Source organism: Dipodomys merriami, unplaced genomic scaffold (assembly GCF_024711535.1).
Source record: "Dipodomys merriami isolate MVZ:Mamm:240054 unplaced genomic scaffold, mDipMer1.0.p SCAF_128, whole genome shotgun sequence".
NCBI lineage: Eukaryota > Metazoa > Chordata > Mammalia > Rodentia > Heteromyidae > Dipodomys > Dipodomys merriami.
This window is the reverse complement of record NW_027202582.1, coordinates 161,976-189,727: the sequence shown is the minus strand read 5'-3', so window position 1 is coordinate 189,727 and position 27,752 is coordinate 161,976. Positions and strand designations below refer to the sequence as shown.

General features: G+C 40.6%; 1 protein-coding gene across 1 annotated transcript in view; it reads right to left on the bottom strand.

Annotated features, from left to right (window-relative positions):
- Positions 1-1,132: 1,132 nt before the first annotated feature.
- LOC138824191 (organic anion transporter 7-like) overlaps positions 1,133-27,752 on the bottom strand; it is a 30,862-nt gene continuing 4,242 nt past the window's right edge. The window contains exons 3-10 of the mRNA XM_070017850.1: positions 24,197-24,351; positions 23,928-24,096; positions 22,294-22,417; positions 6,789-6,904; positions 5,645-5,859; positions 4,258-4,366; positions 3,341-3,544; positions 1,133-1,603 (exon numbers count right to left, since the gene is read on the bottom strand). Coding sequence (XP_069873951.1) covers positions 1,543-1,603; positions 3,341-3,544; positions 4,258-4,366; positions 5,645-5,859; positions 6,789-6,904; positions 22,294-22,417; positions 23,928-24,096; positions 24,197-24,351 — 1,153 coding nt within the window. The 3' untranslated portion in view covers positions 1,133-1,542. The remainder of the gene's footprint in view (positions 1,604-3,340; positions 3,545-4,257; positions 4,367-5,644; positions 5,860-6,788; positions 6,905-22,293; positions 22,418-23,927; positions 24,097-24,196; positions 24,352-27,752) is intronic.

Sequence of the window (27,752 nt, the reverse complement as noted above, 5' to 3'; positions counted from 1 at the left end):
TATGTCCCTTTCATAAAACAGGAAGGGGATAAGCTACGGGCCTATTATGCGACTTATTATTCTGATAGCAAAACTGTTTAAGAACACAACACAAAAAGATCAACACTTCTGATGATCATAGACAAGAAAACTTTTTAATTTTGCATTTCTTCATATTAATTATAAAAGGAGGTTTACATTTTTGTACATCCACAGATTTACCTTCCTTCCTTTTCTTTCATTTCTTTCCCTCCCTTCCTTCCTTTGCACTGTCTTTCTCCTTTCCTTTCCTCTACCTCCCTCTCTTTATTCTTTCTTTGTATATCCCCTCTCTCTGCCTTTTAATCTCCCCTTCTTTTAACTTCCCTCCAACTCTCACTGCCTCTCCCCACCCTCCCTTCCTTCTTTCCTTTGCGGTCTCCCTTCCTCTCTCTCCCTCCTCTTTCTTTCTTTCTTTCTCTCTTCCCTTCTTTCTTTCTTTCTTTCTTTCTTTCTTTCTTTCTTCCTTTCTTTCTTTCTTTCTTTCTTTCTATCTTTCTTTCTTTCTTTCTTTCTTTCTTTCTATCTTTCTTTCTTTCTTTCCTTCCTTCCTTCTTTCTTTCTTAGTATTTCCCCTTTCTCTTTGCCTTGCAATCTCTCTTTCTTTTTATTTCCCTCCAGCTCTCTCTATTCCCCTCTCCCGGCCCTTCCTACTTCTAGCCTTCCTGCACACAATGACTTCAACAGGTTTTCTTCAGGACACCCTTCTGTTATGAGGTACAACCACCCCAAAGCTCTGAAGCAGTATAACTATAAAGTAAATTAAAGTAGGCCCCCAATGATGACGCCACCACTGTGGAATCCAGGCAGGAAGAGAAGTTACTTATTCCAAATTGCCTGCCCCACATGCATGGTGGTGAATCACAGGGCTGAAAAGGGGCCTGCCACCACAGGGCCAGGATTTATCTAGGCCAGGGAACTGGGGGGCAGGGGAAGATGTGGCCAGGAGTGGGAAAGGTGTAGAAACACTGGATTTGGATGAGAACTCAAGGCCTGGGTCTCACTCACATTCTAAAAGTAGGCATGACCTCGGCAGCACAGGATGTGACCTCAGAGGAGGTCAGATACTACCATGTATTCCAGTTACCTAGGTATCACAGACACTGGGCAGAGGATTATGCAGGAGTGGGGGAGATGTCTGCACAGGGCCTGAATAGTCAAGGGTCTATGGACTGAAAGCTCTGAATAACACTTTGCCCCTTTTCAGTGTGCTTTCCCAGGTGCTTTGTCACAGCCACACAAAGCTGAATTAATGGCACCTCACCTGTAAAAACAATATATAGCTACAAAAGTGTTTCCTATCAGGATTCCTTTCAAGACAATCCAGTTTCCTTCAACTGTCTGATTCTGATTAAACTAGCTATTATATAGACAGTAGTTCAGTGTCAAACGTTTAAATGTGATCCATGTTTTCTAAAATGTCAATTCATTAAAAAAACATTTACTAGTACGTGGGAAGAATACTGATCTTGCTTTTCCTTTTTCTTGCTCTTTCTGTAGATCTAGAACAATTACCATAACTGCTTAAAACTGTGTTACTTTGATGACGGTATCTTCCTGCTTTGCTTGTCTTGAGCCTTTCCTCCTGGAAAAGATACAAGAGAAACAGCAAGGCCACATGTAAATGAAAAGACACCAAGAAAACACATATCTCATGCCTTCTTTAGGAAATGCTTATGTTTCATGTCTCCGCATTGGCCATATTAATGCCTTGCCCAAAGATTTGAAACCAGTCTCTCTGGAAGTAGTTGCAAAGGCAGTTCTGGTCATTTCTACTACAAATTGTATACATTTTCACATAGTCCAAGAGGAGTGGGGTGTGTGGGAAATTGGGATGTATACCAAGGTCAAAATCCTCCTCATTCTTCATTTTTAAACCCTTTATAGCTGAGTGCTGGTGGTTCATACCTGTAATTCCACCTACTCAGGAGGCTGAGATCGGAGGATCCCATTTCAAAGTTAGATTGGGCAGGAAACTTGTTGAGACCCTTAGCTCCAATTAACTACCAGAAAACTGGAAGTGGTGCTGTGGCTCAATGTAGTAGAGTGCTAATCTTGAGCAAAAGAGTTCATGGACAGTGCCAAGACCCCGAGTTCAAGCACAAGAACAAAGAAACCCTTTATTTACCACTCCCTTCTTCTCTTTTGTGAATACCTTCATTCACAATGAGTCACACAGACAATACAATTACACTTTTCCCCAACTCTACATAGTCACTTGCCAGAGGTTCTCTAGAGCTTTCTGTGATCTGCCCCAAGTGATGGAACAGATCTGAAGCTACAGGAAATGCTGACTGCAAGCATCTTATCACCACTTGCTGGGATGAGGGGTTCCAGTGTCTAGAAGGTTCTATAGGGTGCTAATGTTTGTTATCTGCTGAATGTACCATATTTAGTGTGAGAAAAGCAACCTCTGCAATCACACTAAAATGTCTCCATCTTATAACCAGTCACCATCTTATAACCAGTCACCATTATATACTAATATATTCTGGAATTATTTGCTTGTTCATTTCAATTGTAACTAACTTCTGTTTGTAAACAGCCAGCAATGTCAAAAGTAGGAGTCCTTACCAATGGAGTTGAAGATTAGACATTCTTACTTAAAGTGGGAACTCTGTGCTGACTTACCAGCCTCCTCCAACTGTGCCCATCAGCAGTGTCCCTATTCCCAACCCTATTTGCAGCCAGCTGTGATGAGAACAATGTATACCTTTGCCCATTCCCTAGTAGCATTCTTTCACTGATGCCTAGCGTGTTCTCTAACTTCCTTGTATTTATTACCCCATCACCCTGATAACTGATTTTAAAGAAAATGTGAGCCTGACTCCTTAGCAAAAAGGAGAAGGGGCAGCATTACCCTTTGGGTTAGGCCAAACTGAGCTGGCCACTCTGCCCAGGGCACCGGCCTAGCTCTGGGGAGAGTGGCAGATCACCCTTGTATACAGAAGTAAAATGCCTTGACAAACTCTATCTTCTGGGTATCTATTCATTTTGTGACACTGGAGGGGTGTGCTTCCAACACTAAATGGATAGGGTCATATTGGGATGTATAGGGGAGAAGGAAATTTCCCTTATTTAGTACTTGTCTTCCTGTTACCCTCTGTGTAATCTAGAAAGCCTCCTAACACAAAACATATAAATGGATAAGATGAAACTAAACCATAATAGATATGATACTTCCTGTACCAATGGCACTGACTGGTTAGAAAGAGCCTCTCTAGGTCTGTTGGGAAACCATGGCCCTGAATGGTGTTTGACCTTCCTCTTCCAAGACCCATAGCACAGGACTTCGTGAGGAACAGCCAGAAGTTTAACTCACTCATTTTCCACATCTTGGATGGAGTCGGGCAGAGGTTGGTTCCTGGTTTCAGGAAGGAGGAGGACTATAAAGCCACCAAGAACAGAGAAGGCACCATAGATAATCCAGGGCAAGGGAGCAGAATAAACTGCGAGAATCATCAACAGGGGAGCCAGTGAGGACCCAAGGCTACCAGCAATTCCAATGATTCCTAAAGCTGTGGCCCTTAGAGCACAAAGCACAATACAGAAATAACATGTTAGAAATACTCATGTGGACTGTGGCACTTGTGACTTATCTTACAATATGGGATTGAGGAAGCAGTGTATTTAGACATATGGAGATTGTGGACTGACTCTAGCCTTTGAAATTCCTGTTGCTTTGCTAGCATTTCCTCACAGCATACATAGACATCTGTGTATCATTTAGCAATGCCACTCTTCATGGCATCTACTTTTAAGAAATACCAAAGATTACAGGAGTGGGGCACCAATGGCTCATGCCTCTAATCCTAGGTACTTAGGAACATGGTTCAAGGCCAGCTTGGGCAGAAAAGTCCACATGAGACTCTTCTCTCCAATTAACCACTCAAAAACTGGAAATGGCACTGTGGCTCAAGGGGTAGAGCCTTAGCCTTGAGCACAAAGAGGGTCAGGGACAGTGCCCAGGCCTGGAGTTCAAGCCCAAAACTAACCAAAAGAAAAATCGAAACAACAGCAAGATTGCAAGAGGCCTAGAGGAATGATACATTCAGTGGATTTCACTGTACCTTGGCAAAAGTAAGCTTTCACTCAACTGTGGCTGGAGTTGTTTTCATTGCAATGATTTGCCTTTGCAAAATATCCCGTTCTTTTACTTATTTATTTTTTAACTTAGTTTGAAGAATGAAGGTGCTGAGAAAGGTCTGATCCTAACAGCAAACAGATGAGGTTCTGTACCTGATTACAGTGGGGACTAGTTCTTGTCCATGGGTTACAGAACAAGTAGTGGTAGCGTATAGAAGTCCTCTTCCCAGAGTTGAGAGAACCAGACGGAGGGTTTGCATTTCTGGAGAGGAAGAACCAGAGAGAGTCAGGAAGTCCCAGCTGCCACAATCAGCATTCCTTGCTCATAATGGCAAACACCTTGATTGGAATTGTGTACAGGGTTAAAGTGTATCACAGAGGAACTAAACAGAGGCAGAATTCCTGCAGTGGATAACAAGTGAGAAATGTGCCTTGTCTACACAGTTTGGTTTAGGATGGATCACTGATTGTGAATGATTGTACTCAGTCTCTTTGCATCTCTGACATTTGCTAAAGAGGGACAGAGGTTGAGGAATTGAAGCACAGTTCACTTTTCTCTTTTCTGCCCAGTGTCTCCTCTGCCCTTCAAGCATAATGTTGAACTGTCACGTGAGAAACTGCTGAGGGTGTGTGCAGGATCTATCTTGGCCCTCAAGGAGTTTACAGCCATGACCCATGTGCCCACAACACGAGGTTAGTACTGTGCAAGTCCTACACAGATGGAAAGCCTGGAGAGTAGCTAGATCTATGATGATGTGTCAAGAATCTTGAGTAAAAGCTTCTTTTATTAAGAATTTCAGATTTTAGAAACAATGGATGGAAATTTCATAGTTTTCTTCACAAAAGGAGAGCATGAGACATTGGAGTCATTATTGAGGCAAAACAGAACACTGAAGTCCAGGCTGACATGTAAGACGATCTGAGCCTATCAGTTTGGGATTTTATAAAACACACTACTATTGTATGAATTCAGAAAAACATGGTGACCACCTGCACTTTTCTTTCTCATTACATATGTCCACTTGATTTTGTAAAATTGACTCTAAGTTAGTCTGAGGTGATCCATAACTGTGATTTGTATTTCTTCTTTATTTGTAGACAAGTAGTATCTACTTTCTCACGAAATAATTCTGCAAACTGAATTTACATAAATAGTGCCCCGTGATGATATTCATGAGTGGATAAACAGAGTTTATGAAATATGAATTGTCAATGAAGAGCAAGTAAGAAGACAGAGCTGCACAGAGGAAGGGACAGTGTAGTGTGGTCTTAGTAGGACCAAAATACAAGACGTAGACCTAATATGTCTATTGCTGGCCTAGAGGAAAGCCGGCAGAAATGACAGATGTACCTACAAAATTCTCAGCTGTAATGAAGGAAATCTCTACCTGCTGTTGAATGTCAGAATGTCAGCTAAATGCCTAGATTGGTCACTGGGAATTGTTGGAACTCTATTTTTACAATTACAGAAATACATCATCTATGAACCCTTGAGAAAATTGGTTAGATATTTCTTTTCTACTCTGTGTGTTTTCCTTACCTTGAGGCACCAACGCAGTAGCCAGAATGAAGGTCCCCATAAAGGACATGAAAAGAAATTGACTTATTCGACGGCCCAGGTGATTCAGTGCAATAAATGTTATACAATTAGCTGGGATGCTCTGGGCACCAAAGAGAATCATCAGCAGAAAAGTATTACTTCCCAAGTTCTGGAGGTTGAGCATTAAGCCATAAGTGAGCAAGTATATTACAAATCTGTAATGAACAGAGAGTAAAACATAAAAAGTTTACAGACTATGTCCTATTGATTACAGCAACATTAGTGCAGATAGTCAGTTTTTGAAAACCAATGAAGGTATAATTTTTTATCAAAGTATTTCCTTGCATGTGGTTATCATTTTTATAAATATAATAATGCTTATTAGTATTGTTATTATTTTCCAATTTGGGAGCTTGAACTCAGGAACTGGGCACTATTCTTGGGTTTTCCTTTTCTTTCCTCTCTGAAAGCTGGAGCTTTGACACTTCAGCCACAGCTCTACTTCTGGCTTTTTGGCTAATTGGAGATAAGAACGTGCTAGTTTGGCTTTCACCTGTGATCTCAGCCTCCTGCGTTGTTAGGATGCTGAGTTGCTCATGCCCAGCTACTAGTGAGTATTTTTTTAAAATCATCATAAAGTAGGTGTATGCTGATAGAGCCCTTCATTGTTGTTAACCATTTTGGAGAGCAAAGGGAAGTATTGAGGACCAGATGGATATTTTTCCTTTATATTGTTCTAAGTGAATGGCTTAAGCTTATACATATAAATATTTGTTAAAATATCTATATCTCTATATATCTGTATATATTCATTTACCTGTTGAAAAATTAACCTCGAGTAATGGAAACTGAGTAACAGAAAAACTCAGAATCAAAATCTAGTGACAATCTCTAGTGATAAGCATAATATGTCATATGATAAACATAAACATGAACATAATATGTTATCATGTTTATGTAATCATGATAAACGTAATTAGTCTTATATTGGTGTTCTAAAAACCTTTGGGTACACCTAGCCATAGCAATTGTGGGCATGTTGCCCCTGCCTTTTAGCTCTAAATCGACCACTCCCAAACATTGAGCCATTGAACAGGAGAAATACAAATCATACCTCTGGAAATGAGAACAGTGAGAAGCCTACCTCACAAAAGCCAAGAGACAGATCCGCTTACGCAGGGAGGGAGCATGGAGCAGGTCGTGCAGAGAAGCTCTTTTCTTTGCCACCTCTAGCTCCTCCTTCATGGTGGCTCTCACCACCTTCAACCACAAGAACAGAAACTCTTCAGTTGTCAGAAACTGGTGGGCATTAGAGGGAGCACCAGGCTCTCACAAAGGACAAATTCAATGCAAAGCCTTTCTGTGCAGTGGGAAAATGTAGACATCAAAAAATAAATGGCAACCAGTTGTTTAAGGATACAGGTGGACCTGTTGCAACAATGAGAAGTACAAGTTGTCATGTCCAAAAGGAGCTTTACAACGTCCGTTTGGGGTGTGGGGGGAAGGCGGGGAAGGAGAAGGATTGGGATTGGGGGGGGGGGGAAGGCTGGGAAGGGATGTGAAGGATAAACAAAGGAGGAGGCTGCAATGCTTGGTAAGAAATGTACGCATTATCCTGCCCATGTAATCGTAACTCCTCTGTACAGTATGTTCACAAATAAAATTAAATTAAATTGAAAAGAAATGGCAGATGGAAAATAATGGCTCACATCTGTAATCCTAGTTCCTCAGGAAACTGAGATCTAAGGATCATGATCAAAGACAGCTAGAGCAGGAAAGTCCCTGTGAGACTCTTATCTCCAATTAACCATTCAAAAAGTGGAAGTGGAGCAGTGGCTGAAAGCAGTGGAGAGCTAGCCTTGAGTAAAACAGCCCAAGGATAGAGCTAAAGGCCTGAGTTCAAGACCCTTAAGTGAAAAATAATTCAGTGACAGTTTCCAGGCTCTCCGTTCTAGCTCAGGACAGACACGTGCGCGCGCGCACGCGTGCGCACACACGCACACACACACACACGCACACACACACACACACACACACACACACACACACACACACACACACACACACATACACACACAGAAATGCCAGGCATAAAAGTGGCAAGAAGGGTAACAAAGAGGGTAAAGAAAGCTCAGGGAACTTCTCCAGTGAGGAAAAACTAATCAGGAGAGAAAAGGAGGCTGAAATTTGAGGATCACGATTTAAAGCCAGTCCAGGCAGGAAACACTGTGAGACTTATCTCCAATAAACCATCAGAAAGACTAGACGCGGCTCAAGAGTTAGAGCGCTAACCTTGAGCTGAAGAGCTGAGGGATAGCGCCCAGACCCAGAGTTCAAGCCCCATGACTGACAAAAAAAAAGAAGAAAAGAAAAGATAACGAAAAGAAGAGTATGTTAGACAAAAATATGAGGAATGAAACTTTATAGTCCAGTGTTCAATATACACTTGATAAGTATGAGGATGTGAAAAATAAACTTGATTTTCTACTGTTGCCTGTTGTAGAAATCCTTATATCTTTCAGTTTGGGGAAAAAAAGATTAATTTTCTGAGGGGTATTATTGCAGATGTGAGTGTATATCAATACTATTTCCAGTAGTGCTCAGGGCTCTTATTAGTTAATGCTTGCTACAAAATATTAGCTACATTGCCATCCCACCTCTACAAATAAAACAGTTAAATCATGGAGAGAATATCTGATGAGGCACTGTAAAGAAAAGATACTATCCTAAATTAGATTTTTACACTATCAGGAATGACTTCTTGAGCTGGGCATAGTAATACTAGTTACTTAGGAGTCATAGATTTATTTACAGGATCATAATTTCTGGGCATCTTAGGAAGAAAAGCCCATGAGACTGAATCTTGAAGACAATCCGCAAAAAGCCAGGTTGCAGGGTAGCCCAAGTGGTAGACAGAAGAAGGGAGTATGCCAAAGAAGCATGAAGCACTGAGTTCTAACCCTACCACCACCAAACACTTCCAGCTTGTAGCCCAACAGCCTCTTCAACAAAGTATTGGGCCTAAATTCATTAGGGAGGAGTGCCACGCCGACCCCAGTAGAGTCTGCTTAGCATGGGAAACCATCTATCAGACCATGATAGGGGCCTCGAGACCTATCTCTGAGTTTTGGGACTTCACCGAAGTCTACCTCAGAGAATGGGGCTTTACAGAAACCTATCTCCAAGTTTTGGGACTTCACTGAAGTCTACCTCGGAGAATAGGGCTTCTAAGAGGCCTACTCCTGGGAAAAGGCTGGCAAAAACCCCTGGAAAAGATGTGTTTCTGCCTATCTTTTCCTCATAAGAGTGCCTATTAATCTTTTACTGTTTCTACTGCTCATTGTACTTACTCATTGTCAACGTTCCCTTATTCAAAGCTCTTTCTTAAGAGTGTTGACGACTCCAATATCTGATGAGTGTCTTAAAAATATGACTAACTCACCAGAGTTAAGTGCTACCCTGAAACCCCTCTTATGGAGGCTAGTAGACAAGTTATAAGTAAATATAAAAGTATTGGGGGTTTCACAAAGTCACTTCAGCAGAAGGAATTGTTTGTAAGAGATTTACAAAAAGTTGTAGGCGCGGCTAGAACAGAAAGAATGTATGGCAATTGCTGAGATAACTACTTAGGAGAAAGAACTTCCTCATTTACTAAGAGACTTGCTAAATCTAAGTCTCCTTGATGCTTACTATTAAAAGAAGGAACAGGAAAGATCTTAATGGGACAGTTAAGGCCTCTATAGAAAAAAGTAGTGGTTAATTGGTGACAATCATCGAAACCCATTGTATTTCTTAAAAATAGAGGTAAAGCTGGAAACAAGTGCCTATCAGGCGACCAGTTGGTGACCACCCAAGGACGAAGCCCTGCAGCAAGGTTGTGTAACCTTTTGCCCTTTCAGGCGACCAGCTGGTGACTGCCCAAGAATGAAGCCCTGCAGCAAGATTATGTAACCTTTTGCCCTTTCTTATGGAGACTTTTGCTATAAAAGTTTGTTATCCTCTGCATTAAATCGCACTCAGCACTCAGCACTCAGCATCCACTCCTAATGTGTGTGAGTTGTCTGTTTGCCATCTCCCCGTCCTATTCCAGGTTCCTCCCCTAGGTATCCTCCATCGTCCCGACAGAACCCGGTCCGCGGCAGGTGGCGCCCAACGTGGGGCTCAGAGCGGGGCAAGAAGCAGTTTCTTCAGTCAAGGAACCTTGGGAGGTAAGCATCTATCTCTCTCTCTCTCTCTTTTCTTTTCACCTGGAATAGTAGTCAGAAGCTCGTTGGGGTGCTGCAGGCCCCTCAGTTGTGACTGAGAAAGATAACGAGCAAATCATGGGGAGTTCATCTTCTAAGAATAAGGATAGTTTGTCTCTATTTTAAAACATATACTCCACAGCAGCAGTGGGAGAACAAACTAATCCTTGGTTCCCGCAGGAAAAAGGAAACCATTGAAAAAGTGAATGTAACTCTAAGTTCCATAAAGACGGAACTCCTCCTTCGAGAGGAAACAAAAAACGGAAAAAGGGAACCATTGAAAAAGTGAATGTAAATCTAAGTTCCATAAAGATGGAACTCCTCCTTCGAGAAAAAAAAAAAAAAATGGAAAAAGGAAACCACTGAAAAAGTGAATGTAAATCTAAGTTCCATAAAGAGGGAACTCCTCCTTTGAGAGGAAACAAAAAACGGACAGAGGGGCAACCAGCCCCTCCCCAAGAGAATAAGAAACAGTTAGATCATTTGATACAATTTTCATATTTCAGGAATGGTGAAAGCCTGCCTGCAGGTGTGGTCTTGGGGCTGGCGGAGAGTCTTGGCGGACGCGCTATAAGACTGCCAGTGGGGCCAGTGGGAGACGTCCCCTGGACCCCTGGGTGGGGCTGTCCTCGAGATCGGGTAGAGGGGGTTCGAGTCCCCCCGATTGGCAGATTCTCTCTAGTTGGAAGCCCTTCTGGACAGACTGTCTGACCAGCAGTCTGACGCGCTTGCTGTCTGTCTTGAGTGTGCGTATATGTCTTCTGTTAACTCTAATTTGAATCTTAGGCACACAGCCCTGGGGCTGGTGGATGAGGGGCTTACTGATCCCGTAGACCAGAGGAAGAGTGCGCATTTCCCACTTAATTGCCCCTTCCACCCTTTTAGAATTCCAGGAGTGCCCGGACCAGATCGCCCACCTCCCCAGAGAAAGCGTGACCAAGTGCGCGTACATTACCAACCCCCGTATGCAGCAGTGTGTGTGTGGTGTGTGTGTGTGTGTAATTTTAACTTCTTTTTCTTTCTTATCTCAGTTTTATTAATTTGGACACTCCTTGTCCCAGAGATGGGGCAAGGACAAAGCAAGCTTACTCCTCTCAACCTCCTGCTCAATCATTTCAAAGAGGTAAAAGAGAGGGGGTATAATTTCAGTATAATTGAAAATCTCAGAAGAATCTAAAAAGAAAAATTCTCTAGAATAAGTAGAGGGGGTTCTAGTCCCCTGGTAAGTGGTGAGATGTCACCCCATTCACTGAGACCTAATTTTGTCTTTGTGGCCACTTGTTTGTCTTGTTTAGTGTGTGTGTTCGTTTTATGTTTTCTGAGGTAGGGAAGATTTGGGTGAGTGTGACAGGCTCACTCAGCAGACTCTGGATTCAGTTTGCTGAATGAGAACAGCACAGAGATTCAAAAGACTAATTAGTGAATTGCCTTGCTAGATAAGCAAGCTCTGGGAAAATTAAGCCCAACAAAGGTACCTAGTTTAAAAGAAATACTGTCTTAAATTTTTGTTTAAAACCTTTAGAAAGTGTACGTACAACTGATTTTGATTTTTGCGCGCTTTAAGATCTGTGTGTTTTGTGTGTGTTTGTGAACGTGTTCAAAGATAAAAAATTGTCAGCATGCTGTAACAATTGGGTGAGTTTTAATTTAAAAATTCAAAAGGTTATGAGGTTTGGACATTACCAAAAATTTTAAAAATCTTCACATTGTTTTAAATGGCTTTTTAAAAGGTTCTTTAACTTGCAAATTAGAAAATCTGGTATTTTAAAAACTAATATTTTAAAATGCATAAGACTGTTTATACTGTAATCAAGTTATCTGGCTTAACAAAAATGCATTGGCTGTTTGGGGTCTAATTCCCTTGGCTAAAATTTGGGGAAAAATAATAAAAATTTAAATGTAAAAGTTAGTTTAACACTGTCAAAGATGTTACCTGTTCTGTCTGTCTAAAACTGTGTATTTCATTCGAGAACCAAGAGAAGAGACAGGGGGAAAAACTTAGAAGCCAACAGAAGACCTATCTTTAGGGGTAAGGGGTGAACAAGCAGAAGTGCAGTTCAGCTGGTCATGCATGGTGGGACAGGCCCTGGGAGGAGTCCACCCATGGTGAGGCAAGCTGGCACAAACGCAGTTCATCTAACCCTAAAGAGTCGGATTGGGTGTGTGCCTGCCTATTCCATAGGAGGGGCCAAGTGGCCCATCGTTGTTCTGTCTCTTTTCCCTGTGGATAGCCACTGAAAACATGATTAAAATGAGTGATGTGATGATCTGATTAGTATTGCTAAAACTTCCCCTTGGATGTGTTAACATTAAAATTAGGAAGGCCTTAAAAAGAGGGTTAAAAAGTTATTTGTATAATGTGACTTGCTTTTAATGTTTACAATTAGGATGTTTTTAAAAGTCATAAAGACACTAAGTCTAACTTTTTGGTTCAGTTATGATAATTGTTATTTTCTCATTAAGGAAAAATTGTCATCTGAGTTTAAAAATCTTAATGTATGTCTGTTTTAAAACGAGCCAAGAGGCAATGAGTGACACTTGGCCTCAAGATTTCAAGGGATCTTTTCAAAACGCAAATAATAACTAAAGTATAAAATATTAAAGGTGGTTAATAAGAGGTTTAAAAAAATAGGGAATGGATTTTTGGATATATAGTTTAAATGTAAAATCATTCTTGACATTGGCCTCAATGTGCAAAAAAAAAAAAAAAATAGGATTATCAAAATGATTGCTATTCTAGTTTGCTCTTATAGGTTTTTTAAGTTTCCAGCAAGCCCAAAGCAAAGCACAGAGGATTCTTACAGTTTGTCAGATGTAACTTTGACTCTTAATAAGTGTCAGGTAAGTGCATGCTTAAAAGCTACTTCTATGTTGACCACCTTGTTGCTTTTAATTGGAGTAAAATGGCCTTTTATAAGACTCAGTGATCTGCAAACTGGTTCAAAGCCAGCCCGGGCAGAAAAACGTCCCTGAGAGGCTGTCACCTCTATTCAGCCAGCAGAGTACTAGCCCTGGACTGAAGAGTCAGGGGACAGTACTCAAGCCCCAAGCTGGAGACTCACAGTGGCAGAGTACTAGCCCTGGACTGAAAAGTTAGGGGACAGCATTCAAGCCCCGAGTCTGGGACTCAAAGTGGCAGAGTGCTAGCCTTGAGTTGTAGAGCTGAGGGACAGTGCTCAGGCCCCGAGTTCAAGTCCAACAACCAGCTAAGGAAAATGCCAATGAGGCATTTATCCCAATGTAGAGAAGACACTCCTGGGATGAAAGCAATGGAGGAGCATCCAGAGGCAGTAAGCCACTGCTTGGATGGCAGAAATGTCAGATCCTAGAGTCATTTGTGCGTGGCCCTTCAAAACTGATCAGAGCCGGGAGGTCATAGGAAGATAGTTTGGAAGCATGCCTAATGTTCATGACTACCTTGTAAGGGACAGGAACTTGCCAGTCCTCTGTGATAGTAAAAAGCTAATGTTATAAAATGTGGGAGATAGCTTAAATCTTAACCCCTTTATGTGCCAAAAGCTCTAATTGGCAGTAATATTGAGCTGACACCAGTAACATGAAATTCATCTTCTCAGGAAAAAGTTTGTAAACCTGAGAGTGTGTTTCTATTGATATCTGTCTAAAGGCCTGCAAAGGTAACTCAGGCATTGTGTTAGGGTCACTAGAGATCACATTCCTAAGTCATCTAAAAAGATGCTTTTTGCAAACCAGAGTGCTAAACAAGCTACACTGCTATAGCTGGAGAAAATGTCTGTGCAATTGTCAAAAGTTAAATATTGTTATTAATGACATCTAACCCTGATAGCCTCTTTGTAAAATAGGCTAAGGTTATAGGTTCTTGGCTAGGTAAGATCAACGCCCCTAAAGTCAGCTTGAAGAAGTTACAGAAGATTGACCTTCGCCCTTCTACCCCCATTTTAAGATCAAGAGTCCAGAGTCAGTTTTGAAAAAATGAGGCAAAATAGATAAAATAATTTTTTTTAGAAAAAGGCATAAAGAATAGTGTTAACAGCTGTAGGTGTGCAAGTGTGGAGACTGCATTTGTCAGAGATGGTTACAAGACTAAGCCTTCTGTGTCTATTTATAAAAAAAAAAAAAAAATCTGGTTAGTAAAAAAGTTATTTTGGTAAATTGTCCTGGGCTATTGTCTAAATGTTCTTAGAAACCAACGGAGTCACGGCCTGCCAAGCCTATGTATTACTTGCATCCTTAACCAGTCTGTGTAGGAATTTACAGCCCAGCATGAGGTGTGACAGTCCCTTGGAGCCACTGAGAGACCCGGCTGTTGTGGTTGCTGCTGCTGCTGCTGCTACTGCTGTACACCTTAATGGGTAAAGTTCAACGACGGCCTGACAGTCACCTGGAGGAACTCCTGCTTGATTCCATCACCTGAGTCGGCTTCCTGGTTGACTGCTGCTAAATCTAAGATCTTGTGGGACATTCTTTTGGGTGATATCCAGAAATCCTCTCTATTCCCACAGTGGATATTGGGGACAAGGATATCACTGGCTTGCTTGTCTTAGGCACTTCAGTGCATAATGACTGGAAATCCACTCTATGGTCACAGCCTAGTTTGGCTCTGGTATGGTAATAACCTGAGTGTGTTATCAATAGAGGTAATACTCTTAGCCTTAAAATCTAGCAAGCTTCTGCATCATGGTGGTGCCTTAAGGCTGTTCTAAGATAAAGGTTCCACAAGCCAAAGGAAAATTGGGCAGTTTTAAACTACAGCCACAAAGATGGTCAAGAGATTGTAAAGAAAGAGGGTGGTAAAGAAAGCCTTGGAAAGAGAATTGGGGAAATTTGAAAAGTAAGGATTGTCTTTAAGACAAACCTCAGAAAGTTTAAGTATGTCGCAAATGGTATGAGTATGTCTTAAAATTGGAGCTTACAAGGACAGCTGGTATAAAATTGATACACGGAGTCAGGACTGGTGAAAATTAAAAAAAAAAAAAAAAAAAAAAAAAAAAGGGGCAAATGCCACGCCGACCCCAGTAGAGTCTGCTTAGCATGGGAAACCATCTATCAGACCATGATAGGGGCCTCGAGACCTATCTCTGAGTTTTGGGACTTCACCGAAGTCTACCTCAGAGAATGGGGCTTTACAGAAACCTATCTCCAAGTTTTGGGACTTCACTGAAGTCTACCTCGGAGAATAGGGCTTCTAAGAGGCCTACTCCTGGGAAAAGGCTGGCAAAAACCCCTGGAAAAGATGTGTTTCTGCCTATCTTTTCCTCATAAGAGTGCCTATTAATCTTTTACTGTTTCTACTGCTCATTGTACTTACTCATTGTCAACGTTCCCTTATTCAAAGCTCTTTCTTAAGAGTGTTGACGACTCCAATATCTGATGAGTGTCTTAAAAATATGACTAACTCACCAGAGTTAAGTGCTACCCTGAAACCCCTCTTATGGAGGCTAGTAGACAAGTTATAAGTAAATATAAAAGTATTGGGGGTTTCACAAAGTCACTTCAGCAGAAGGAATTGTTTGTAAGAGATTTACAAAAAGTTGTAGGCGCGGCTAGAACAGAAAGAATGTATGGCAATTGCTGAGATAACTACTTAGGAGAAAGAACTTCCTCATTTACTAAGAGACTTGCTAAATCTAAGTCTCCTTGATGCTTACTATTAAAAGAAGGAACAGGAAAGATCTTAATGGGACAGTTAAGGCCTCTATAGAAAAAAGTAGTGGTTAATTGGTGACAATCATCGAAACCCATTGTATTTCTTAAAAATAGAGGTAAAGCTGGAAACAAGTGCCTATCAGGCGACCAGTTGGTGACCACCCAAGGACGAAGCCCTGCAGCAAGGTTGTGTAACCTTTTGCCCTTTCAGGCGACCAGCTGGTGACTGCCCAAGAATGAAGCCCTGCAGCAAGATTATGTAACCTTTTGCCCTTTCTTATGGAGACTTTTGCTATAAAAGTTTGTTATCCTCTGCATTAAATCGCACTCAGCACTCAGCACTCAGCATCCACTCCTAATGTGTGTGAGTTGTCTGTTTGCCATCTCCCCGTCCTATTCCAGGTTCCTCCCCTAGGTATCCTCCATCGTCCCGACAGAACCCGGTCCGCGGCAGAGGAGTCATGGTGGTATCTTCCCATCTGGGCTTGAAAGCCCTCGACTGTTATTATTATTATTATTTTCAGAATGGGCTCCAAGGACACCTTAAACCTGGGCCATCTGTTGGCTCCAGAGAATATGAGTCCGGCCTTCAAACACATCCAATATCAGAATAATATATCAAGGCATGCTGGGGTTATTTTGTATTGTTTACTCAATTAAAAATTGAGATATTAAAGTATTTCAGATGATAGATTTCAACTAATTAAAAGGAAAGACCATTGTTTGCATTGTAATTATCTGAATTTATATTTAAATTGTAATTTATCTTAAAGCAGGTTCTTTATGTTTTCCCCTAGTAGTTTCAAATTTATGGGTTTACATTAACATCTTTAATCTACTATGTGTGTGTGTGTGGGGGTGTGAGAGAGAGAGAGAGAGAGAGACAGAGACAGAGACAGAGAGACAGAGAGAGACAGAGAGATAGAGAGAGAGAGAGAGTCCTAAAGCTTGAAATAAAAGCCTGGGTGTTGTTCTTGAGCTTCTTTGTTCACAGCTAGTGCTCTACCACTTACGTTACAGCTCCACTTCTGGCATTTTGATGATTACTTGTAGATAAAAAGTCTCATAGACTGGACTGGTTTTGAATCACAATCCATAGATCTTAGTCTCCTGAGTAACTAAGATTAAAGGGATGAGCCATTGATGTCCAGCATCTTTTTGTTTTTTTGTTTTTGTTTTGTGTGTGTGTGTGTGTGTGTGTGTGTGAGTGAGTGTGTGTGTGTGTGTGTGTGTGTGTGTGTGTGTGTGTGTGTGTGTACATGTACCTGTCCTGTGACTTCAACTCAAGGCCTGAGTGCTGTGTCTGAGCTTTTTTTCCTCAAGGATAGCACTCTACCATTTTGAGCTATAGCACCTCTTCTGGTTTTCTGGTGGTTAATTGGAAAGAAGTCTCATGGACTTTCTTGCCTGGGCTGGCTTTGAACCTGGATCTTCAGATCTTAGTCTCCTGAGTAGCTAGTTAGGATTACAAGTGTGAGCCACCAATGCCTAGAGGTCATGATTATTTCATTCCTGGTTTTAGAGGATTTGATTTTATTGATTATAGGTCTATCATGCATTGCTTTTAGTATATTGAAGGGGAAACTATATTTCTACTCTCTTTGGTGATTCTTTCAGAAAAGGATATTAGATTTCGTCAGAGGCTTTTTTCCCAAGTACAGATATCTATGTTACAATGCATTTGATTATGCCCTTTATTATATTTATCAATTCAAATTTATCTAGCCATTCTTACATTTTGAAATGAAGCCTATCTGATTACAATTTATCATGTTGTAAATTGTTTCTCAATTTGGTTTGCAAGAATTTTTTTGTGTGCCAGTACTAAGGTTTGAACTCAGGGGTACTACCCTTTAGCATTTTTGCTCAAGGCTAGGGCTCTACCATTTGAACCCTGACTATTTGGTGGTTAATTAGAGATAAGAGTCTCACAGCTTTCCTGCCTGGGATGGCTTGGAACCTAAGCCCTCAGATCTCAGCCTCCTGATTGGTTGGATGGCAGTCATGGGCCACTGGTACCTACCTACAAGAATTTTATTGACAAGTTTTCATCTATACTCATCATGGAAATTTCCCTGTAGTATTTCTTTTGTTTTATGCCCTTATCTATTTGAATCAGAGCAATATAAAATATGTAAAATAAACTTGAAGGTAATAATTTGTATTTTATGAAATAGTTTGGGGAATATTGATGTTAGTTTTTTAATGAGTGCATACAATGAAATAGTGACTCTATTCACTTGGGCTTTAATTTGTTGGGAGTTTTTTTTTCACTCTTTGTTGTATTGATCCATTTAGGTTGATTAGTTGTTGTTGTTGTTGTTGGTCATGGAACTTGAGCTCTGGGCATGGGCACTGTCCCTCAACTCTTCAGCTCAAGGCTAGCACTCTACTGCTTGAGCCTGGTTTTCTGGTGGTTTATTGGAGATAAAAGAGTCTCATGGTTTTTCCTGCCCAGGCTGGCTTTGAACCGTGATGCTCAGATCTCAGCCTCCTGAGTAGCTAGGATTAGAGGCATGAGCCACAGCATTTTTGTCTCCAATTTTTTTATGTGTTTTCTCATTTTTTTGGTGCTCAGTTTTGTCAAGAGTCTGTCCATTACATTTATTCTGTCAAAGAACCAAAACTGTATTTCATCTGTCCCTTCATATATTTATTGCTTCCATTTCATTAATTTTATCTCTGATCATGATTCTTTCTATATTTCTACTAATTTTGGAACTGGTCTGTTCTTGTTTTCCCAAGACATTGAGTTTCCTCAACAGATTATTCCTGATTTCCCTGAATTTTTACTGAAGGCATTCATAAGTGTGAACTTCATTTATATAATGACTTGATATTTCTTTTTCTTTCTTTCTTTCTTTTTGTTGGTTGTGGGGCTCAAACTCTGGACCTGTATGCTGTCCCTCAGCTCTTCAGCTCAAGGCGAGTGCTCTACCACTTGAGCTACAGTGCCACGTCTGGTTTTTAGATTGGTTTACTGCAGATGAGAGTCTCATGGACTCTCCTACCTGGGCTGGCTTTGAACTGTGATCCTCCGATCTCAGTCACCTCAGTAGCTAGGATTACAGGCATGAGCCACCGGTGCCTGGCTTTGACATTTCTTTTCTTGAAGCCCTCAATATTTTTTCCTTGTTTTGTTTATGTAACACCTTTAATTACACTATGATATGGGAAGTTCTTTTCTTGTCATGTCTGTTTGGTGTCCTAAAAGCCCTTTCCCCATTGATAACCATCCTACCCAAAACTGGTAGAATGTCTTGGAATTGTTTTATTAAATGTGTTCTATGGTTTCAACTTGCACATCTTCTCCTTGTTATATGCTCATGATTTGTTGTTTGGCCTTTAAATGGAGTTCTTGTATGTTGTGTGTTTTTCTTTATTGTTGTCCAATGACCTCAAGGTACCAACTTATCTACAAGACCTGGAAATCTGTATTCTTCTGATCCAATTTGTATGGAGGCTCTTAAATGGGTTTCTTATTTGTCTTCATAAGACAAATTTGAAGCTGTTTCAGAATTATTACTTTATTACATTCATTTTGTAGATGATTTGTTTTCCTTCTTTCAAGGAATTATTTATTCATGTTCTCTTTTGATTCATTCAGATGTTTATTTGTGAGTTGGTTGACTTTTGGAGGCTTCATGTTGACAATTTTTCATATTTCCAATTTTTTTCTACTTTGTGATGTGCATTTTTGTCCATATTAGATTGGAAATTTTTGTATCCACTAAGTTTTTCAGTTGACATATTTCCAATGACTGGGCAGGGAGTGATAGCAGGTTTCAGGTATAATTTTTTACTACTGAACTGGTGATGTTGCTCATTAGCTGCTCATTTGCTCCAAGTGGTAAAGGACCCAATTCTAGTGAGAGGCGAGAGAATTATCTGCTGTAACAACGACAAGTGACAGATATACCCAATAGGGAAACACAATGTTAAGTAATTAAGGGGGAAAAAAGCAAAGACATTGAGACTACAAATATACCAAATAAGGGTAGGAATGAAAGGAAATTAGGAGGAATTACAGTACTCAGTAGTGTAAGAAATACTGAGAAACAAAAACAGCAACAGATAAGCAAGTGATGTTGGCCTAGGTCTGTCATTGTAGCTACTCAGGAGGCTGAGATCTCAAAATCTAGCCTGCCCTGGAAGGATAGTTGGTAAGACATTTATCTCCAATTAACCATGAGAAAAATCCAAGTGTACCTGTGGTTTAAAGTGGTGCAGTACTAAACTTGAGCAGAAGAACTCAGGGATAGCATTCAGGTCCTGATTTCCAGCCCCACAACTGAGAGAAAAAAAAAAGCCACTGATGTGGGAAATGTACTTAGAAGAAGGAAATGTAAGTAGAGAGACAAATGCAATAAGAATAAAGTGACAATGAAAAACAAAGGAATAATAAAACTTAGGAAACAATGCATAACTATGACATTAAAGAGTTGTAACAGGGTAAAATTAAAATAAGAAATAGAGAAAGAAAAACATGTAAAGAAATAAAAATGAAGGAAGGAGAGGAAGAAAGAAGGAAAAAGAGGGGATATATTTCTCTCTATATTTATATATAATACGTATCTAAATTTAAAAATACATAACACACATATATTAATCCACACACCAGTGGCCTGTACCTATGATCCTATTCAGGAAACAAAAATCAGAGGGTCAAGGTTAGGAAAGTCTGTGAGACCATTATCTCCAATTAACCATACACAAAAAAAGAAAAAAAAAGGAAAAAAGAAAAAAATAGGAACCAGAAGGGGAGCTGTGGCTCAAGTGATAAAGTGTTAGCAGAAAGCTCAGGAAACAGTACTCAGGCCCTGAGTTCAAGCCCCAGGACCAGCTTACACATAAAATAACTAAGCGATCAAGAAAAAGGAGGAAGAAACAGAAGGGAAAAATTTGATGAAGAATGTGTTAGACTTCCAGGACCTTAAGGATGCTAATCTCATGAGCCACAGAGCAATGTCTTCATTAGTACCAACTGCTCGTCCTTCCTTCCTTCCTTCCTTCCTTCCTTCCTTCCTTCCTTCCTTCCTACCTTCCTTCCTTCCTCCCCTTTTGTCAGTTATGGCGCTTGAATTCTGGGCCTGGGTGCTGTCCCTCAGCACTTCAGCTTAAGGCTAATGCTCTACCACTTAAATCACTATACCACTTCTGGGTTTCTGGGGATTTATTAGAGATAAGAGTCTCACAGATTTTCCTGTCCGGTCTAGCTTTGAGCCCTGATCCTCAGACCTCAGCCTCCTGAGTAGCTAGGATTACAGGCATCAGCCACCAGCTCCTGGCCCAACTGTTATTTCTTTGCTTGGTGAGGTCAGTATGTGTGCTACTTCAGCTTCCTGTATTTTCTACCAACCAGAGTGTGTGGTTATAGGGAAACTGAGCTGTACACCAGAGATGCAGAATGCCCCATGGGATGAGCTCTAGCCTGCAGTGTGTCCTCCTCCCAGCCCACTGCCCAGATGGGAAGCAATTTGTACCACCCAGTACAACTTTGACTAGCTTCCAATCCCGCAGAGCTCCCCGCCTCTCTGGCTTTCCTGTGCAGCTATGTTAGATTTCCCAGTCAGCACACAAATAAACAACAGCCCCCCCCCCCACTATCCTTGCTGTGTTCTCCCACACCAAATGATGCGGGGGCGGGGGGGGGGGTTGAGATGTCCACACAAGGTCTTATACAATGGCTCTCTGCCGTTGGGTTGTGACCAAATGCCTGGGAGGTGAGAGAATTTTCTTTTTTTGGGGGGTCCGGTTGTCTTATATATATATATATATATATATATATATATATATATATATATATATATATATATATATATATATATATATATATATTACTTATGTGGTTCTGAGGAATCCAACCCATGTCCTGAGGCATAAAAGGCAAGAGCTCTACAACTGAGCCATCTTCCCAGTCCCGAGATGAGAGAATTTTCTAAGTGTGTGTTTGCTTTGCAGATTTCAGGACCTCTGTCCATATTACTGTTTATTTAGCCGAGTTTTAAATAACTCTTGTTCTGTTTCTTCTGTTTCCTCCTTTTGCTCCAACCTTTCTGCCAAGACCTCTTTCCCATTCTGTTCTCAAAGATTCTCTGTGGCTTTTTTCAAAAAATAAGATACACTGCCCCTGAGCATTTTCTCTCAAAGCTAGTGTTCTACCACTTTGAGACACAGCAGCACTGCTGGTCAATTAGCTGGGGGCCAATTAGCAGCTTTGAATGATTCGATAATCAATACATGTATATTTATTCAGAATACAAAGGCCAAATGTATACATATATATTATTACATTGTAATAATTAAAAAACAAACAAGGTTATCTTTCAATTAAACATTGAATTATGTTGGAGGGTGAAGTTGTTCAGAGGACATCAGGGGCAGGTAGGAAAATAGCTCAAGGAAGCATCCCATATACAACTGCATTTAACTCGAAACATTTTAACTGAATTAAATAAATGTAACAATAAAATTCTGTGGTGGGTGTTTCATAAATTACATTCAGGAGAAAGGAATCAAGAGTCAGAGTGCTTTTAACTTCTTTCAAATAAGAATATACATGTTGGGACTGGGATGTAGCTCAGTGGCAAAGCGCTTGCCTAGCAAGTGCAACGTCCTGGGTTCGATCCCCAGTACCAAAAAAGAAAAGACAAAAAAAAAAGAAAGGAAAAAGAATATACATGTCCAACGCTTTTAGCACAGTTCATCTTTGTCACTAAGGAGTACACATGTTGGGCTATGTCTTCCCTGTGTCTTATAACCAACAGCCATCTCACTCACCTCCACAGTTAGCTTGTCTCTATAATTCTTCATTCCATTTATGCGCGCAGCTCTCCACAGCTCCTTTAAGGCTTCCTGGGGTTTGTTGGTGCTAATCAGCCACCGAGCAGACTCTGCCAGACACCTGACCAAAGACGATGATGGAAATGTAGTCAACTCTCACACGCTCACTTTCACTCCCCCTTCAACCTTCAGATTCCTTTCTCCTTCATTCTCATCCCTTCCATTTATTCAGGTGGACCAAGAACTAGCATCATGCGTCATGTGGCATCATACCTCGGGAAACAGGAAATGACCTCTGCACATGATACTCTGGGCTTCCGGGAATGCAGGCCTGGAGTCATGCTGACTCTATGGTGAGTTCTGTGAAAATTGACTACCCAGCTCACAGAGCTGGTGTATGAGGGACACTCATATTTCCCTGAAATACAGATACCCCAATTAATTATTATTAATTTTTACTAAATGTCTCATTCAGATGAGAGCCAGTTCTGATCCTCATGGCTGTGGTAACTTTTGGAACACCAGCAAGATAAACCGGCCTTAGTTTAATGAGGGCACAGAATTACAAAGATTTGTGGAGGACAAATGTCACAATGCATGAGTTTGCTAAAGAACACATGCTTTTTATCTGGATTTTGCTCACAGTATTAATGAAATCTACAGTCACTTCTGAGGATCACTCCTAACTCAACAGGCTTTCTGTCCTGAACTAACACCATAGCCCTTTTTAACTCTCTCAAGTCTCTTTAAGGAGAGGAAAGGAAGAGGATCCAAAAACAAAGGATGTAAGTTGTCCATTCTGCCTATGGTTTTCAACTGAGGAATCCATATTGCTCCATAATTGAACAGCACTAGAGGGACTTTTGCGTCTCAATTCTGTCACCTAATATCACCTCCAAAGACAAAAACCATCGTTTTTTTTTCCCCAACCGTACATACAAATGCAAACCATAGACAAAGAAATACCATACTCAAATGTTTTCTTCATGAAGGAAAATACATTTGCAAAAGTTCTATTACCATCTTACCAATTAAGTCTACTGGCAAGGATAGCCAAGAAGATCTGTAACATTCAGGAGACGATTCATAGCCACTTTTGCGTCATACAGTTACTTATTCTAGTAATTAGAGTAAACACATTCACATTTGAAATTCAAATAGCCTATACTATTTTTTATAACGATACTAAATTTTGTATGTGCTTACACTAAAAATGTTTTAATCTCTAATTTTAATATTGTGAGATATATTTTATCTAGTACAGAACCCTCCTGTATTTATTTTTTTAATTTTTTTTGTTTATGTGTTATTGAAGAATTGAGCCCAGGGCCTTATAAATACTAGGCAACACTCTACCACTAAGACACAATGTTAGTCCTAGAACCCTCCTTTAAACTGGAATTTCATCCCATAAATAATTTTTAGTATGACTGCATCTGTTGCAATTTGCTGACATAGTAACTTCAAACATAATTCAATTTCCTCAATTTTACCTAACAACACTTTTTGTCCCATTGCTCAAGTCAGACATTGCTATGAATAAGGAGAGCACAATATCAGAAGTTGATCAAGGATCCAAATGAATTTCTTATGTCCTTCATTCAAGATCTCTTCTAAAAGAAAGCTCATACCTTGTGAATGGAAGTAAGAAGAAGACAGGTATAGACAGCGCAAGCTGAAGGTTCTGCCAATTTCGAACAAAATAAGCCAGGCCTCCCAACAATACTTGTCCTAAGCCAGCTGAACATAATAATAAGGGCACGGTTATGGCTTGGAATTTGCGTCCTGTCCATTCTACACCTGAAAGACAGCACCAGTGAATTTTCATCTCAAACCAAAGTAGAGTATTAAGTTCACATTCAAGGTGAGGAAAATGCACATGGTGGGAAGAGGTACTTACCGAGCACCATACTGTTTGTTAGGATGACTGAGATGGATATACCAGCCAGAAAGCGCAGGACAGAGTAAAGGAGGAAGGTGGGAGCAAAGGCTGCGCATGTGTCAGCAATGGCCAAATTCAACACACAGATGATCATAATTAGCCTCCTTCCAAACCTGAGGAAAAGACAAAGCTTAGATGGTGGGAACTGGAACAGCTGTTGCACAAAGAAACACAACGTTTCTTAACACTACAAATAATCAGAAATAACCGACAGCAATGGCTTTGTTGTTGTTCAAGGCTAATGCTAAGCTACTTGAGTCACATCTGACTTTTTGTTGGTTAATTGGAGATGTGTGTCATGGACCTTCTTGCCTGCCTAGCTTTGAACCACAATACTCCAAGCCATGGGGATGGCTCTTTGTTGTGTTTTCATGGCTTAGGAGAGATAATCCTGGGAGACCTGGCTAATTGTATTTGACACATCCTTCAGCTGGCACTGTTTATACCCTTTTTTTTTCTTTTGCTGCCCTTGGGGCTTGAACTCAGGGCCTTTGAGCTGTCCCTGAGCTTCTTTTGCTCAAGGCTAGTACTCTACCACTTTGAGGCACAGTGCCACTTGGATTTTTCTGAGTAGTTTACTGGAGATAAGTGTCTCCTGGCCTTTCCTGCCTGGGCTAGATTTGAATCATGATCCTCAGATCACAGCCTCCTCAGTAGCTAGCATTACAGGCATGAGTCCCTGGCACCTATTGGGTCAGTGATTGCATTCATTAAATTGGTACTTAGGCCAAGTTTCTAAGCAGTTTAGGTTTTTGTTTGTTTGTTTGTTTGCTTTGATACTGTCCAGTTGATACTGAGACTAAATTTCTAAGCAGATACTTTTCTTTTGATTTTAGATCTGGTTTCCAACCCGAAATTGCTAGCCTTTGAGAGGGAACCTAGAGGGGGTGTGGTACCTGGGATCCAGCCTGTGTTCCATTCTAGAAGGCACAAGCCAAAACACTGGGCCATTAAGACCAATTTTCTACCCTATAAGACATTTTGGCTTGAGTAGAATATCTAAAGAGAAGGAGACATCCCAAGAGACTGTCCTGGCTGGAGCGTGACCGGTGGCACCCCAATGGAACCGATGCTCAAGCAGGGAGTCTAGTGAGGATGTAGGGGGTCGGAGTTCCATAGAAGGTGAAAGGGAGTAGTCATGTAGGATGTAGAGGGAAGAAGCCTTGTAAGACATAGGGGCGTGGCTCTGTGGGAAGGAGAAGGGGAAGAGTCTCTTAAGACATAGAGGGCCTGGTTCCATAGGACCATAGAGGGATGGAGACAGTAGAAAGGTGTGGTCTCCTAGGTGTAGGGGAGTGTGGTTCTGCAGCACTTAGAGCTTGAGGTCATGTAGACCACAGAGGGAGAGGATTCTAATGAGTGTTAAAACCCTTAGGAATGGCTGAATCCTGATCCATTCCCAGAGGCTTTTCCAAAGTGAGGCTCTATACACAGGTTTGAGGTTTCTTCCTCTTTCTTAAGGGATCCTGGGATGAGAGACTCAAGAAATTTGTTTTTATTCTTGCTCAAATCTGAATTGTACTCTCCTCACTCATTTCTTTGTGTGACTTCAGAAACAGAACAAACAGTACTGGCAGGTAAAATAGAGGAGGCTCAACGAAGTTGGGTAAAAAACCCATACAGATCTTCATATACGTAAACCTGTCCTGTGTATACCAAAGACGCTTCTCCCATTGGTAAACAGTAGTTTAACTTCGTATTTACACCACAGGAGATAAGTTATAGTACTGGAACTTCTAATACATTTAATACAGGTACTTAAATACATGGACTTAGCCTATCATATTGTCTACACAATAAAGTATCAAAATCAGATGTGGAACTCTAGGACTGTACATTTCTTGACCACAGCAATGGGAACACTGGGGAAACAACACATGGGATTTTTTCTCATGAGTGGCAACAGAATCATCCTCTGCTGAATTTGGATTTCTTGGCCGTGAACAACATGCCACTTTCAAGAACAGGAAGGAAGAAAGTCTCAGTGCAGAGCAAAGAATGCTCAGAAAATCTGCAGAGGAAAACACTAAACAAGACTAGGAATGAAGAAATGTAACAGGGAAAGTCTGTAGAAAAAAAGAAAGGAAAATATGATGAGTGACATAAGTCAGGTCCAGAGAAACAAAGGGTGCATATTATTTTTCATATATGGAAGCTAGGTCTGATTGGTAAATATTAAGGGAAAACATATGGGATCATATGCACATGTACGCAAACACATAACTAGATTTTCGAGAATGGAAATGGTGGAACGCTTTAGAACCACTAACTCACAGTCTAACACAATGAATACCAGACAGCTAATACTTGAGATGTGTATGGGAGAGGTCAAAGGGAGGGAGGTCGATAAAGTCACACAGGAAGTGGGAGAGAATGCATTCATCATATTTAATGCATATTCTAGGAAACTAGGAAAATGGAGGGGAGGGATGAGGTTGAGAGGGATGAGAGAGAATGATGAAAGGAATATTACTGATCATGATGAATTATACTCAGAAACTGACATGCTGAATCCTTTTATACTACTAAAGATAATAAATACATAATTTAAAAAATTCCTTCCCTATTGATAACTTACTTTCTGCTTCTGGTCAAACCATAGCAAAAATTTTTTTTTGAAATTATGTTTCTCCCCATGTGGTAATATTGGATGATGCCAGAAGTTAGCCAATTCTAACTGCATAGTTTTTTTTTTATTAATCAATTCAAATAGTAATTTCAGTTTCTGTTCTAATAGCATAAATAGAGTAAGTTACAGACACGCTTTTTGTTTTGTGTAGAGCTTAAATTCAGGGACTCATACTCTCTCTCTTTTTTTTGTTGTCCGTCGTGGGGCCTGACCTCTGGGGCTGGGCTGTGTCCCTCAGCTCTTCAGCTCAAGGTTAGCGCTCCACCACTTGACCCATAGCACTACTTCTGGCTCTTTCTGCTTATGTTGTACTGAGGAATCGAACGCATAGCCTCATGCATGCAAGGCTAGCACTCTACCACTGAGTCACCTTCCCAAACCGTTGGCTTTCTTTATATAAATACTTTAATTGTTATTATAAAGGTGATGTACAGAGGTATTACATTCATGTAAGTCAGGTACAGAGTACATACCTTTTTGGACAATGTCATCTCTTCCCTCACTCTCTCCCAGTTTTTCCCTCCCATCCCCACACATAAATTGTATAGCTCATTTTCAACATAGCATCTAGTAAGTACCACTGCTGTATTTGTTTACCCTTTGTCCCCCCATTTATGTGCTCCCCCTTAACCTCCCAAATACAGATAAATGAACAAACATGACAATAAGAAAACAAAAACAAAGAAAAAACTTTTGTTTTCATTTCTTGGAGTTCATTCAATAAATATTGTTTTCATTATCAGAGGCACATAGGCTTTGTACCTAAGAATATTCTCCTTTGATCTCACTGTGTGGCTCAGTATATTTTAGATATATCTAGCTTTTACATATGAGAGAAAACCATTTGTCACTCTGAGCTTGGTTTACCGCATTTATGATGTATTT